This window comes from Tinamus guttatus, unplaced genomic scaffold, assembly GCF_059628265.1.
Source record: "Tinamus guttatus ecotype Peru unplaced genomic scaffold, ASM5962826v1 Tinamus_guttatus_pri_ptg000023l, whole genome shotgun sequence".
Classification (NCBI taxonomy): Eukaryota; Metazoa; Chordata; class Aves; order Tinamiformes; family Tinamidae; genus Tinamus; species Tinamus guttatus.
Window position 1 is genome coordinate 3,284,708 of NW_028288557.1, and position 16,231 is coordinate 3,300,938.

General features: G+C 45.5%; 1 protein-coding gene across 1 annotated transcript; it reads right to left on the minus strand.

Annotated features, from left to right (window-relative positions):
- Positions 1-1,025: 1,025 nt before the first annotated feature.
- On the minus strand, positions 1,026-7,988 carry LOC104566855 (lysosomal acid lipase/cholesteryl ester hydrolase). Its single transcript, XM_010213659.2, has 9 exons — positions 7,884-7,988; positions 6,532-6,649; positions 5,704-5,902; positions 4,511-4,620; positions 3,583-3,728; positions 2,829-2,975; positions 1,894-1,965; positions 1,499-1,564; positions 1,026-1,256 (listed from the first exon to the last, which is right to left on the minus strand). Exons 1-9 carry the CDS (start codon positions 7,986-7,988, stop codon positions 1,026-1,028), a joined length of 1,194 nt encoding a protein of 397 aa, XP_010211961.1.
- Between the last annotated feature and the right edge of the window lie 8,243 nt (positions 7,989-16,231).

The window sequence follows — 16,231 nt, forward strand, 5'->3', positions numbered from 1 at the left end:
GGGGCCAGCACCATCTGTCTGCTGAGCAGACCTTTTCCCCGTGTTGGCTCTAAACACGCGCCCTGGCCAATCCCTCCAGGCCCATAGTTTCCCACACCCCTCAAACCACAGAAAAGTTCATCCCATGCAAGAAAAATCCCCTTCAAACATTTCTTTGGTGAGAGGGTTTTTTTTCCTGCCACTGTCATTTTCCAGTAAGCAGCAGGACGGGCGCGTGAATGGAGGCGGTGCATAACAGCAGGAAAGCAAGCCCACCCGCAGAGCAGCGTCATGGCAGCCCTGAGGCACAAGCGATGTCCGTCTGACATCTGCTGGAGTTGTCCGCTCCCGCTTAACAGAGGGAATTCCCCAGCGCTTCCACACTGTCTCACTGCGTCATCCCGAGGGATCTGTCCTTAAGCCCCAGGATTAAAGAGTGCAGACAGACACTAGGCTCGGGAGCAGAGCTAGCTAAGATGCTGTCACTGGCCTTGCTAGGAGTTCCCCTGGCAGTTGCTCATACCGCATGAGATGACCCAAGAAGGGCTGTGGTTCTAGGGGCATCTTGGGGGACTTCAGAAGCCCTGTGAGGTTTTGAGCCCTTGTCTGTGAGGAGATGAAAGGGTTGCTGATGTCCCCATCTCTGTCCCCAACAGTCCCCAAGGGCCAACTGACATTAGTGAGAGCCTTCCTGGTGTCTATTGGGCCATGTTCCCTGAGATTTGTCCTTGCCCCACTGATCTCAGACTCAGTGGGGCCTCCCTGGGCCATTAAGAGGGTCATATCTTGAGTGTAGTCTACGAGAAACTCTCAGGAAAGAAGGGGCAGATCCTCAAGGATGAAGGATAAGCAGGAAGCACTGGGACAAGTGTTTCAGACTAGCATGAGGAAGGTGCTAAGTAGACAGACCGGGGGAAGGGGCACTTCTCACAGCTCCTTGTGCTGTCCCCAGCAGGGTTCCCTGGGAGGTGGGAAAGGGCTCAGGCCACCAGCATCTTCCAGCAGTGGCCTGTTCCACACTAAGCCTAGGAGCTGTTTTTTTTTTACTAGAACAATTCCATCAGCTCAATAATTTCGTGGTAGAGGCGCTTAGGAGCATCCATGCCCCAGATGAAATCCCAATGGTTCCAGTCAGCGATGTTCCTGTAGTAAACAAGGTTGGCGATGCGGGGCAGGAGAAGGCTGACATCCCTCCAGTCGGCTAACCAGTCCTCGCCCCCTGACCACACTGCAGTCGGCACAGGCATCTCCTCAATCTTGTAGGGGGGAGGTGTCTCCTGGAGAGGCATGGTCATCCCTGAGAAACCACGTTTGCCACCAACCCTTACGAGCCAACTAGGCCCTTCAACATGCATGATGGGACTTTGGGTAGGCCTAGACATGGTTTCAGAGGGAGACTGTTCATGAGGTGAATGCAGAGGCCACAGGTTTTCTCCTAGGCCCTCCACCTGCGTAGTGTTCCCATCTCCCTTCTCTGGAAACCAGAATTGCTTCTCTGGCCTCTTACTTGGCCCCCTACCTGGTGGTACATGGCTTGGTTGCCACTGCCGTAGTCGAAAGCTCTGAAGCTTCCTGATTTAACCCCCTACGAAGAGAAGATAGATCTCAAGTTAGACACACAGCAAGACTGGTGAGTGTCACTCACAGGTGGGCCTGGGGTTTCAAAGCCTCCTTGAGGGACCATATCACAGAGAGGGTGTTTGAATGAGCTGTTTCAGGTCTAATACCACCTCCCCACAAATGCTAAATACAGATTTCCTGCCTTTTCTACAGAGCAACCATTTGATTTCCAGCAGATTGCTCGAGGTCATGTCTGGGTTCACCTTCCACATCTATTCTGAACACATAAGACTGTTAGTGGAGAGACCAGCCAGGGGGAGAAGCATATGCATTTACATAGTTCAGGGAACCCACCTGAGCCCAGTGTATCATATTTTTAACAGATGTCCCATCAGGAAAGTGGGCTGTATACACATCCAATCGGCTCTGCAAGGAAACATATTCAATATCATTGCTTTTGCTGGAAGAGGGACAGGAGAAAGCCTGTTCACAGAAGATATATTTTCCAGACCAAGAAGTGCTAAGTCACAACATTCAGAGAATTAGATTGGCTTCTGAAGTAGAACTTCTGATAAAAATCAGTTGCTCTGACATGGGTCTGGAGAAGGAAGGAAACAGTCCATGAGTAAACTCTATCATCTTGATCATCAATCATAAATCTTCATCAAAGTCTCCCTTCCTCCACAGGTGGAAGACAGCTCCTGGCAGGTCAGCAGAACTTGGCTCCCCACCTTTGAGTGCAGATCACCTCCCTGAAATCAAGTGGCCTTTGGAAGCTGGTCACCTCCTCTCGGTTGAAAAAGGACATCAAGTAACCATGTGAATGAATTTCTACTAAACCTGGGCTTGGTGCTGTAACAGGTCCCTGGAGACTGTAGCTGGAGCTGAGCTGTGGGAACCATGTCTTAGCACAGTAGCTGTGTGCAGGACCTTAGGACTATCCACGGTTCTCTAGACTCTGCTTAGGAGCTATAAGCAGGCAATAGTGGCTCTGCACATCAGATACTCTGTGATACTCTTGGGGGATGCTCCTGGTCTCTTGATGACAGATAGCTCAAATGTAGAAATACTAAGAATCACGGAAGCATTAAGATTGGAAGGTGTCTTAAGAGATCATCTTGTCCAACCCCACACACAAACAGGGTGACCTAGAGCACATTGCACAGAGGCAGCCAGCTGATAATTCAGATAGTGGTGCTGGACATTCTTGGCTGCTGAATGCCGGATGCTACGGCTTCCTCCCAGCCCACACTTGAAGGCAGCAGAGGAAAATGTGCACGCATACATACCATATTGAAATTCTTCTCATTGCAGCCACCCACAAGGAAAAACAGGCTAGCGCAGAACTTGTGAAAGAATGAGTGGCGGCACAGTTCAGGTAGCATTTTCTGCAACTTTTTTATTCTCAAGGAGGCATCTGTTTTGCCAAGAAAAAACTGTAAAAACGAAGGGCAAAATTAGCATCTTGTATTCCCTTTCCTGCAGCCTAACTTTCCATTGACTTTCCTTCACCCATGGTTGGCTAGAGATGTGCTTACGCCCTCAGGAGTTGTCCCATGAACTATGCAGTGAAGAGACATACTTCCCAGGATACCCATGGCAGTGCAACCAGCTTCCCATTTATGCTCCTGCCCTTGGTGAGATGTGTACAACTCGCTCAGGGATGCACTACTCATGCCATGCTGATGTGCTCACTGAATACACACTAGAAAAATGAATGTTCGGGCACCTCTTCTTTCTACTGCATCTGCCAAGCTTTGGTTTCATTTTTCACTGAGACCAACAATTTTATACGCAGTAGAACTGAGCATTGCAAGGTGGTCTGGCCAAGAATCTCTTAAGTACCCCCCAAGAACAGTTTTCAAAACATGAAAAGACCAGAGAGAGCAGGAAGACATAATTTCAATGAAGTGACCATGCAGTAACATTCCTGCACCTGAATTTGTACCTAATAAATCAACTAGCTCAGGGGTCGTGGCTGGGTACAATATCTTTTCTAACATTGATGTGTTCAGTGGAGCAGAATATAGCGCAATCTCATACCTTAAGTGTCCTGCACTGGCTGTCAAGGAGGAATGGTATTTTTGTGACAGGACTTTTGGCGTGCTTAATTACTGTTACAGGAGCAAGAGCAAAAAATATCCTGATTTTCTGAGCCAGTTCTGGCATGGACGAAAATGCTATGAATGCTGAGAAAAGAGAAGAGCAAATTTAACAGAAAAGCAACCTGTGACTTGTTAATCTCTGTTCAGATGCTTAATCTACATGTTCATCTAGAGCTTTGAATTAGAAATCTGGGATGTGTGTCTCTTCCCTCCCTTCTGTTTAATGTCAGTGTAGGAGATATTTAAAGTGGGGCAACCTCTTTACTTTTATAGTTAGATGTGGCTGATAAAATGCTTTAATGACTGTCACCAACACCTGCCACGTTATCGAGATGAAGAGAACAGCACTGTCATCTTCCATTACTTACTACTAATGGATAGAGTGAACCTAAAGGTTGTCTTATAAATACGCTGGCCTGGCTAGTGAAAACAAATAGCCTGTGTTTCATGTGAAAGTAAAAACTGTGACCTTCAACGCAAAACTCCTTTCCTTTTGTTGTGGAGCACTGGCAGTTAAGTTTTCTAGGCTGAAGTATAGTAAAATGACCTATTGGGAACTAGGAGCTTACTAGAAGTGGAGCTGATCAGAAGCCACCAAGAACTTTTCTATTCTTCAGGAACATGTTGGTCCACACAGATTTCTTATGGAAACCCTGACTGCAGTGGGACTTCTCACTGCAAGACACACCCGGGATGTTGTCTTAGGGTGCAGGTTCAATGGCCTGCAAAGATAGGCATGTTCTACACGTCTGCTTTCAAATTCCAAAATGCAAGTTTTCAAGGTTGTCCTTGTAAAAGGACCTCAAAAAGGGCCAAGTCTCCCATGCTGAAAAGAGAAAGATGATACTCAGTTCTTCCTAACACACCTATAGAGGAGCCCTGGGAATGGCCGATGTAATATATTTGCTTCTGTCCAGTCTTCCACAGAACAAAGTTGATCATTGCTGGGAGGTCATGCATAGCCATTTCATGGAAACTGAAATACAGTAACAGTGCATTAGTTACATGGTAACACTGTAAGACCAAAAGCTGCGAATTTTGACTGATTTGCATTAATGGGCTTAATATCTGAGGCTAATTTTCCAAAGGAAAATTCTTATTACCACAGGGAACCTTGTACTTGGTGGAACTAAAAAGCATGCAAGGATATTCTTTCTGCAATGGCCTTGACCCTCCTTGAAATGCCTTAGTTCTCCTCTTAACACTGTTCAGCTGCTGATAAATTGTGCAGACCATGACTAGCAGTGCAATACCCCAGTACGGTTTCAATACAGCGAACTCTGAAAACCCAGAGCTGGCTCCTATCAGGGTACCAAAGTCATGTCTGCTTCTAGAAGATGCTATTTCTCAGAAGGGGTTGGAGAGCTAGTTCCTGCTTATTAGTTTTTGGCATGATGTGGTGAATCACAATCTTGCACTAAAACGAGCTGAACTGACCATGTGCTACAGCTGCTCGTCCACATTTCTAGTCATCTCTGTATTTCACAGTGCACCTATTTTGCTAACCTTTCTACTTCAAGCATATTTATTTGCCTGGGAAAAGGAGGGTCGTGCTTGTGATCAGCTCTGGATAGGCAGTGGCAGTTTAAAACCACATCCCTTGCCTCCTTGAACTGGTGACATGGGGGCACCAGGGCCAGGCACACTCTGTTCACTACCTGAGCCACCCTGCCCCTTCTGGGGGACGTGGTTTGTGTGGCACATGGCTGGGTTAGGCAAGATGTGGGACATGTGGATCTTGCATCACTGCTTGCGGGGACCTTGCTGGAAGGTTTGGCCTGGGAAGTCCTTGCAGGGTCCTGCAGTGTCTCCATACACAGGCAGCAGCGCTCTGCGCTCCTGGCAGGGCTGGGCGCTTGCTCGGAGATGCTAGCGCTGTCACAAGGCAAGTCTGCGCCGGTACCTCCAACATCTGCGCGTGCTCCTCTGCGGGGAGTTTTGGAGGAGGCCACAGTGGGGGAATTAGCTACACTGACTTGCCTGCCTGGAGGTACCCGCCTCTGTCTAGAGGTTAGCGAGAGGCAGAAAAATTTGCTGGCTTTTGTAATCCTTATTCTACCTGAAATCCCAGAATTCTTCCTGGTCAACTGAAAGGTGCTTGTGTCTCCGGGAGTTGGTGGTCCCACGATTGTTTCCTAGCCAGACGTCATAGCCAGAGTCTGCTAGGATGAAGCCGAGGCTGTTTTTAGCCAGATTTTCCACCCAGTTGCTGCTTTCTACAAGAAATCCGTGCTGAAGAAACACAGCTGGCTTGGGGCCTGGATGCAAAAGAAACAGCATATTTCATTAAACCAGTTTTCTCTGTTATACTCATGCCTCTACAAAACCTCAGTGTTACTATGGGAGAATGTACAATACCTTTCTATATCTCAATATCTGCTGTTGAAGAGAAAATCTGGAGAGAAAGGATTAAACCAGAGAGATTAAGAAACCTTTGCTGTAGTTGCCTTGTGGTTGTTCCTCTAGTTGTCTCAGGCTGGTGGGCAAGGCCCATCTGGTCATGACAACCATGAGAAACCTCAAAAGCTCAGCCTGGTCCCTGAAACAGTTAAAATGCAACTGCCACGGATTTATGGAAAAGCAAGCAAGCAAACAAACAAACAAAATAACCCCACAAGGATCTCTCTTCAGATTTTTTGTACCTTAACAGCCTCAAAACCAAGTCATTGCTTCTTGTCAAAGACAGTTCCTGTGTTGCAAGCACATTTTCCTATGGTGGCTGAAAAAGCCTTGACTGTAAATCACAGAAGTTCCACGGGTCTGGGATTTTTGCTTTAGCACGAAAAGTCCCCCTGACCTCATAAAGTTAATCCTTTCCCTTGGATTCCAGGCGGTGGCTTGATATGCCATTTCTTTTTGCTGGCTTGCTTGTCCGATACAGTCGTACCTTTGTTCCTAGGATCTTCTCTCCCATGAAGGATTCTGCTCAGTGCCAAGTAATAACCATCACGAGTCAGAACTTCATATTCCTCGCACGGGTACCCTTGGTAGCAGATCATTTGACTCTGAGAGAAGAAAACCGAAGTTGGGAAAACTTTCATAGCTAAGATGTTTTGTTTGATTTGGAGTGCGTTCCTATCAGCTGGCATGTCTTTTCAAATGGCTTGCATGAAACAGAAGTATCTCAGGAAAAATAAAGCTCAAGCAATGCAGACTACAAGGGAAAATGACACATGCACTCTCGAATTCATGCCAGTGAGCAGCTACTTAAACAGGACTGAACTGGGCAAGGGGCGAGATGGTAGCGGGACTCAGCTGTGACATGGCCAATGAATATACATTCTGGAAAACATTTCCAAAAATGAAGATTGAAAACAGAGAGGTTACTGGCATCTGATATTCGTAGCAAAATATGTTATGTCTTGCTTAGAGCCAGATTGCAGAGCAGATAAGATCACAAGTTTATGTAAATAGCAGAGCTGGGCTGACTGGAAGAGCCTCTCACGGCAGTAAGAGAAGCTCTATAGGATTTGGCAGGACTCCTGCTATTCCACCTAAACTTTATTAATGGTTAAAATTCAACTGATTGGGAAAGTCCAACCTGGTGAAATTGAGATGTGATCCTACCAACACATAGTTATGCCTGTTTTTTCATGTGGTTGGCAGGAGAGAGCCATGTTGGCAATTTTATGCCAAACTCCTCAGTCCATCTCAATACATTGTCAGAGACTTTTAAGACCTTCTGAGACACCTTACACAGCTCCAAGCAACCTGCTGTAGCTACGACGTTGGCCCTGCTGTGAGCTGGGGTCAGGCTGGAGACCCCCAAACAGGGTGCCACCAGCTTGGTTGTGATTGTGCACTTGTGCTTTGTAAAGCACTATCTTCACTTGTTCTTTATAGGATAGCTTTTGGGGTTCATAATTCCTGGCTGAGATCCTGCCTTATCAAGGGTTAGAGAAAAATGACAAACTGTTTGAACCAGGAGAAGAACATTCAAAATCTTGTACCCTCAAGGAAGATGTCTGATCGAATATACTCATGGGATTAGTTCCTCCTCTGGCTGATCTGCTTATAATTACACTTGATGTTGCTGGGAGGAAGAAGAGTCGTTCAGGAAGCAGGACTGGTTAATGAAGGGGTGGAGACAATACAACGTTATACGGCTCAACAAAACCAGCACACCTGGTGATGACCACAGTAACTCAAGCCTCATACCTTCTTTTGCCACACTCTCTCCCCAGCTACACACCTGCACATTTTCAGACTTAGCGGGAAAGTGAACTTCTCCAGACTTACAGTATTCATGAATGTCTCTGGATTTACTTCCTTTTCCTTCCCGATGATATCCTTGGAGTTCACAGGTGCTCGTATCAAAAGCAGGATTGCAATAAACATCCACATGTCACACCTAAGTGCAACAGTGTGTTTGTTAAGAGCGTTGTTATGAATGCCCATCCCCTATTGCTCATGCAGGCGTAAGTTCCTTTGTATCCAAACACCATAAATGTAAGCTGGAGGTGGGAAGGAGTTCCCAAATCCATGCAAGGCTCTCTTTAATCCTCCATACATACTGGATCTGGTACTATGCAAGACTCATTTTTATAATTTTATTGATAAAATGAAGACAAACAGCTTGGTAATACCAGAATGAAAAATGATGGAAAATGTCAGTAGGTTAAATGTCATATATACATAACAACAGTATGTTAGAATCGTCACAGAATCATAAAATGGTTGAGGTTGGAAGGGACCTCTAGAGATCATCTAGTCCAACTTCCCTGCTCCAGCAGGGATGCCCAGACCACGGGGTACGGGGTGGCATCCAGGCGGGTTTGGAAGATCTCCAGAGAAAGACACTCCACAGCTTCTCTGGGCAGCCTGTTCCAGGGCTCTGTCACCCTCACAGGAAAGTTGTGAAATTATGAAATTCAACAAGGCCAAGTGCAAGGTCCTGCACCTGGGGAGGAATAACACCAGTACAGGCTGGGGACTGACCTTCTGGAGAGCAGCTCTGCAGAGAAGGACCTGTGCGTCGTGGTTGTCAACAAGTTGACCATGAGGCAGCAGTGTGCCCTCGTGGCCAAGAAGGCCAATGGGATCCTGGGGTGCGTTAAGAAGAGCATCTCCAGCAGGTCGAGGGAGGGGATCCTGCCCCTCTACTCAGCCCTGGTGAGGCCACATCTGGAGTATTGTGTCCAGTTCTGGGCTCCACAGTACAAGAGGGATGTGGAGCTGCTGGAGAGAGTCCAGCGCAGAGCCACAAGGATGGTCAGGGGCCTGGAACATCTGCCCTATGAGGAGAGGCTGAGTGAGCTGGGCCTGTTCAGCCTGGAGAAGAGAAGGCTGAGAGGGGACCTGAGCAGTGTCTATAGGTACCTCAAGGGAGGGAGTGAGGAGGATGGTGCTGGTCTCTTTTCAATGGTGGCCACTGACAGAACTAGAGGTAATGGCCACAAACGGAAGCACCAAAAGTTCATTAGGAACTTAAGGAAAAATTTCTTAACAGTGAGGGTGATTCAGCACTGGAACAGATTGCCAAGAGAGGTTGTGGAGTCTCCTTCTCTGCAGATCTTCAAAACCGGCTTGGACGCAGTCCTGTGCCACATGCTCTAGGTGACCCTGCGTGTGCAGGGGGGTTGCACTAGATGTTCTCTGGAGGTCCCTTCCAGCCTTAATGATTCTATGATTCTATGGTTCTATGATATGATAAATGTTTCAGTCCCTCGATCATCCTCTCAGCCTTCTCTTCTAAAGAGACCCTAAACAGGCCCAGCTCACTCAGTCTTTCCTCATACGATGGCTGCTCCAGTCCCTCCACCATCTTCATGGATCTACACTGGACCCTCTCTAGAAGCTCAATGTCCTCCTTGTCCTGGGGAGCCCAGAACTGCACCCAGTACTCCAGCTGCAGCCTCCCCAGAGCTGAGCAGAGCAGCAGGATCCCCTCCCTTGACCAGCCGGCAACGCTCCTCCTGATGCAGGAGCCCATTTGCGTTCTCGGCCACGAAGGCACATTGCTGCCTCATTGTTAAGTTGTTGTCAACGAGGACTCCCAAATCCCTCTCTGCAGAACTGCTTTTCAACAGGTCATAATAATACATGAGTGATAAGTAAATATTTGAACTATGCATGCAAAACATTTAGGTTGGAGCGGTTATGGTTTTGTCCATACTTTTACTTTTTTTTATGGCTTAACTATTGCAATCGTAAACCACAATTCACACAAGCATCCTATGTATTGAATCTCATGGAGACTTGTAGGAAGGCAGTCTATTAAATAAATATATCCAGAAAACATCAGAAAGCTTTTCATCGTGTCGGATCTTCCTGTCCTGAGCACAGATCTATTCTTAAAGCACAATTCATATATTATTATTATGTGATTTATAATGCTTAGCTTAGAAGTTTGCTTAAGTTCTGCTCAGCTGAGCTAGCTGCATTTTTTTTTCAGCAGCTAGATGGTTGTCTTTCTTCTCCCTCTTTCTATTTGCTCTCCCATACCACAAGGTACCCCTTCTGTCCAAGGAAATAATCCCAGTGCTCACAGTAACTCACTCTACAATGTTAAGAAGAAGCAAATTGCGAGAAAATAGCAACCAATGCCTTTTGCATTGCAACTCCAATGCAAAATGAGATGAGGAGGTAGAGAATACGTTACCAGATGGAGCCCAATGTCGTATCTGATCCGGCCAGTGGCATGAATGACAGTGGCTCTATTAACACCGGTGTTAAAAAGAGTATGTTGTGTCAGGGCCCTGGAATGTTGGTGACATGCCAGACCACAGCATGAGCCCTCCAATTAAACGAGGTGCACATTGGTTGGTCTTATCTTTGGTGACTTCCTCTGCTTCACCTTGTGGCAATGACTTTCATGCTGGCATAGGATTGTGCTTCAGAAAGCAGCCAGAGTGCTGCTGCCATCAGGAATTTCAGCTATGGAGCAGCACCTTAAGCTCAGGATAACTGTAGCCAAAACCTTTGGTTTCTAAAGGGTCATTTCTTAACTCCCAGAGACCTTCGAAATGCCCATTGAGAGGACTCTTGTGGCAAGGAACGGACTAGGCCTGCTCTCACAGCCAACTCTGAGTCCCTGAAGAACGGCCAGAGAGAACTGATTCTCTGCCAGCTTTACAAGACATCCTGACACTGCTTTGCAGAGCAGAGTTCATCTGGTGCCTCTGTTTTGCTGAAGTTGCATATACTGCCTGGAGCAAATATGCTTGTTGTCCATCTCCATCACATGATGTGGTAAGCACTGCCTTTCTGCAGCTCTTTGGGGACCACCCCAAAGACCTGGCTAAGCTTATGGCTATCTGATCCACTGCTTGATTAAACATTTCCTGCACATACACGGGCTAGGTGGATTTCAGAGGCTCATATCAGCTATAGTCAATGTGCACGGTATGTGAGTTATGAAACACACTCAGCTCTCTGACTTCTACAAAACACGGATGTTGCACCTTGCATTCTCCAAGCTGTAATCTGCTATGAGTGCCGCAACCATCAGCACACAGGGACAACACGCGTGGGCTCTACCTTTCCTATGGTGGGTGAGGCTTCATTAGTTTATTTTTGTCTCTACCCACTCGAAACAAGCTAAGATGGACTTCACCTGTTTCTTTCTAAAGAAGAGCAATTCCTCTGCCCATCTTAAAAGAACTGAAAAAATGTCCTGTGGATGAAAAAAACGGTATTCTGTGCACCATCCAGTTCCTCTCAACATTGTAGAGATAGACCACTCCTAAGTGGTCTCTAACTGCAATAAGTCTCAGAATCATAGAATCATTATGGTTGGAAAAGACCTTCAAGATAATAGAGTCCAACCATAAGCCTTTCAACACTGTACCTGCTAAACCATATCCCTAAGTAAGTGCATAATCTACTACATCCTCCTTCAGTGGACCTGGAAACAATTACAGTCTTCAGTTCACTGTTTCTCAGCTAAATGATCTGCCTTGTATCCCTCTTCCAAGTTCTTCATAATGGCAGATGTGTAACCCATCAGCTACGGGTGGTACCAACCACTGCTCATCTCTGGCCATCAGCACCGTGTCACACTGTGGTCCAAGTGCAGACCACCACCAAAATATAGGAGATGAAGACAGGGTGGAGTTGGCTTGTCACTGTATCCTCAAAACGAATCTCTGATATATGCATAAATGTCATCATAGAGACTGCTAGATATCCAGCATCTCTAAAGAGCAGGATGCAGAGAAAGGTTTCTAGATGTGCATTCAACCATGGGAATTCAAATCCAGGATTGCCCGTTCAAAGCACTTCTCAAACTATTAGTGAGTCTAGTTTCCTGCAGTGGTTCCATCTGCAGAAGTGGCTTCTTTCACATGACTGTCTTTGAAGCAGTCAGACAAGAGCCTGCATTTTTTTACCAGTTATCTGAATTTAGTCCCAGGAATGTTTCCAAAGCAGGCACTATGGAAGCCTCTTCAGCACTTCAGAATATACTTTCCCCGTATGGTCGGCTATTTCTTCAGCAGCTGTGAGGTTTGTGATCTTCCACCTTTGCTGGGTAGTAGTTTAAGAGTTTGGAAAGGCATCTGAGTTTTCTTCAGCATCCTTAGACCCCGGGCTTTCATATTTTCATGCATTTCATATAGCAATATGTCAGCACAGAGCTTAGTGTGACAAATAGCACCAGTGCTTATATTGGTGGTAAGAGCCAGTGAAACCACTGACGAGACCACCTAACATTTTACCTTCTTGTGCAGTTTATTCAAAAGAAGAAATTAATGTTAGAGGCTTGCTTAGTTTAAATGGACATTCAGACCCACGGATGTAAGTTAAGGGGGAAGAGCAGTACTACTGTGATACTTCTGCGAATGTACATTGGACAGAATTGCAAATAAGCACTAGTGTTAACCTACAAGGTCAGTATCCCATCACGGCACGTAACTAAATATTAGAGAGACTATCCTATGTGCCTGAAAAACTAAACTACATAACCACACTTATAGCATGATTCTACAGTACTGTTGTGGGAACTATTGCAAAAAATCAAGACTGGTTAGAAAGGGGAAGATAATTTATTTAGCTTTTTAAGCAAATAGACCCTATCCATCAACACGTGCGTGCATGCTTTGTCAGAGGCACCGAAATGTGCGTATCCAAGTGGACTGACCAGGGTCACATGGCAGATGAAGGATGCCAGCTACTGACAGTCCTCAGTACATCTTCTGGATTCGTCTCGATTGAAATGACAAAGTTGTTCTCAGACAGGTCCCTAAGATCCCTTAGGGATCAAACGTTGTTGTGATGTTATTGTTGTTTTTTTTGACTTCACCCTTCACAAATCTTAGGAAACATTGGTCCTGTGGTGGTAACAGGACAAGAAGCAGCTCATGAAATTTGCTGCATTTCCATGGCTGTCCTCCTTTTATTAGGTTCAGGTCTCTGCTGATGAGTCATGGGGCATCATGGCACAAGCAACACGTTCCTCAGCGCTTACCAGTTTGATTGCTATTAATCAAGACCTTGGCTGTGACTACCATCTTATATCTCTTGCTCTGGTGTTATTTTTTCTGTTGCTTCCATGCATATGCAAGTCTCTAGACAACATGCACTGGGTTACAGAAGTTAACTTCTATCTTCTGCCCAAGCCAAAGGGTAAGAAGGTCACAGCTAGGAAGTTGCTTAACTAGCCCTGATGTGATCTTCGCAGCCTGACTAGGGAAAGAGAATATCATCCTGATATCAGCAATAAGGGATTATCAACTCTTGTGTAATCCCTGCCAGCCAAATACAATTTTCTTCGCAGTAACCTGAGGGAGACTTGCCCAAGTAAAGAACCTGATAAAGAAACTTGTGCTGAACTGGTTGCACCTCTCCTAGTTTAAAGCCCCTCAACCTGGCTGGGATATCTCCAGCATCTCTGATTACGCAGTTAGTAGGAATTTACCCATGGCAAAGTTGCATAGTCAAGCTTGGTGAAAGGGTGAATTATTACATCACCTTGCTAGATTTATTCACATAATCATTTTATACACAGTAGTAAAACTGAGCCGAGGAAATTATAAATATTTCCTAATATGCTGATTGTGAAGTAAGTGAGAGGTGGTGACCAATGGTTTGTTTCAGCTATTCCTTCTCCTGGGTCTTCATTCAGATAGTGCCAGGACAACAACCCTGAGCTTCTTGTGCTTGTCCTATGAAATTTATCAAAAAATTAGTTTCCACAACAGGTTTTTAGGGTTTTTTCGAAAAAAAAAATGGTTTTCTCTGTTCATGAACAGTCCTGGGCCAGCTTCAGCAAGCTTTCTCTGTAAGTAAATGCTAATATTAATCAAATGTGTAGTTGTATTTTTCTTGGTCCTTCCCTTCCTCTCCATTTATTTTCTTGAAAGAGGATTAGGAAATAATATAGGAACTAGCACAGAGATTATCGTAGTTACTAAAATAAGAGACCTACATGTCACTAATTCAGTAAAATTTGGGATTTACTCAGTAATGCCAGGGTGTTGGAAACTTTCATCATACTTACTGTTACAGATTTAAAAAAAAGGCAGTGTATCATCTGATGTAACTCAGTGAAACCTTATCCTAGATTAACCCTAGCACAAATCAGATTGTAAATAATAATATACGCCAGTCAGTTGCTTAAAGCAGATGCTAAAGCAATCTCAGGGTTACTTAAAGAATGTAATTTTATTTTATTCATTCCCTTTGCACAGTCCCCATACAGCAAAGACAACGCAGAAGAGATGCTCACCACATCTTCTGGGCAGAGAGAGCCCTGTAAGCCTGTTTGCTTCATAAAAACAGGCTTTTCGTGCGTGTGCTATGTTTTTGTCCAGCAAATATAATGCAATTGCTGTATTTTGAATGGGATATGGCACTTTTCAGCCCTTCTTGCCTTGTACACCACAGGCAAGCAGATTATGAATTGTTTTGCATGTGCACATCAACAGAAAGTTAAGTAAGTGGCTGAATGAGCAATACCCTGCACCCATGTGTGGATATGAAGGTTGATGGGTGGAGAACATAAAGAAAGAATTGCTCTGCCATGAAAACATCCATGGCGATGGTGGAGGTCTGAATGCTGGGCTATGAGGTCTAAGGGTGGCAAATGGAGGTGATTCAGACCCTGATATGCAGGCTGATGTCCCAGCCCAGCCTTGGCCCACCTTCAGCCCCACTGACAAGACTGATTCTTGGCCCGGGGCTGTCCCAGCCTGCCCTGCTCCCTTGTGGTGGCAGTGGGAGAGGCTGTGCCAGCATGGAAAGTTTCCTTGGCTCCAGACCCCCCGGGGGGTAGACATCAACTCTGGCATCCTTGTTCTACCAAGAGAAAGCTCAGGTCCAAAAGTGACAGGCTTTAGACCATGAAGGACTCTAGTTCTTGCAAGAGGCCATCTCCTAGCCTGGATCCTTTAGGGGACCAGCAGCACCTTGCTTGTTGATCCAAGGGTTGGGGAAGCAGAACAGTACGAATATAGTCACCTTAATCTCTCCCAGAAGATGCAGAAGGATAAAGGTAAGCATCTACCTCCTGCAGAGAGGTGCCTCATGGAAGATGCATCAATCCTAGGAGTGTCAAGAGCTGCATGCAAGGCTTCAGGTTTTATGCTTAGCCCGCTTAAGTCCTCTTAAATCTTCCTTAGTGAAGATCCTAAATTGTTTACAGGTCTTAGACTTGCGTGAGTTGTGGACGTGGCATTATGTAACTATACAACAACTGACTTGGTGGCTTAATGTCACATACAAATCACTGCTGTTGAAGGGGAAGAAAATAATGGAAACACTGTTTTTCTTATAAACTTTCAGAAGGTAAAAAGTTAGTACTTCTCATTAAAAAAAAAAAAAAAGAATTCATACAGGCTTTCTGAAGCCTGTTGGGGAAAAGTTTTGCAAGGCTACAGATGTTTATTTGCAAAGATATGAGGGTCTTCTTGCCATGTGCATTGACACTCATAGCATGGAGGTAATACAATGCTGGAGGAATGTTGTTGTTGTGTGAGTGTGGCATTAAGTAGTTAATCATATGGAAAAATAAGTCATTGCAAAGATACCAAGTCAGGTACATAATCACCCTATTTCCAGGTAGATCAAACCTAACCTATAGCCTAAATTATATGCCCAATGATTACCTAACCCAGGCTGATTTTCTTCTTTGGTTGATGCTTGCTGTAAGGAAAAGAGGGCCTTTTACAACATGTCGTCCTCAGTGGTTTCCTTTAACTCAAACACTGCTTATTTCTGTCCTCCCAATATGGATGTGTCTCAAAAGCTCCCCCCTCTATCTCCAAACACTTGGATGATGCAGGCTGTTGTGAAGACCCTCAACTTGGTTTTCAGAACAGCTATGTTAAGCTTGATTACCTTCCTCACCTTCCAGCCTGCCCTCCAGGTTGGATCTCTTCCTCACTGAGCATGGGATGAGGGCCGTTGGTTACACCATGAGATGAGGGGCACCATGGCTACTACACTGGGGATCACTTGAGATCCTGAACAAAGGGAAATTCTCTCAAATTTGAGCCAGTCTACACCAGCCATGTGTGAAACTTGGTTTGTGCAGTTTGGCCCAACCTGGGCTGAAATCAACATCCTGCCACAAAGGTTGCTGGGACCAACTTCTAGTCACAGCTCCAAAACTTGAAGTTTCTCCAGCGAGCAACATCAGAGTTTTATTT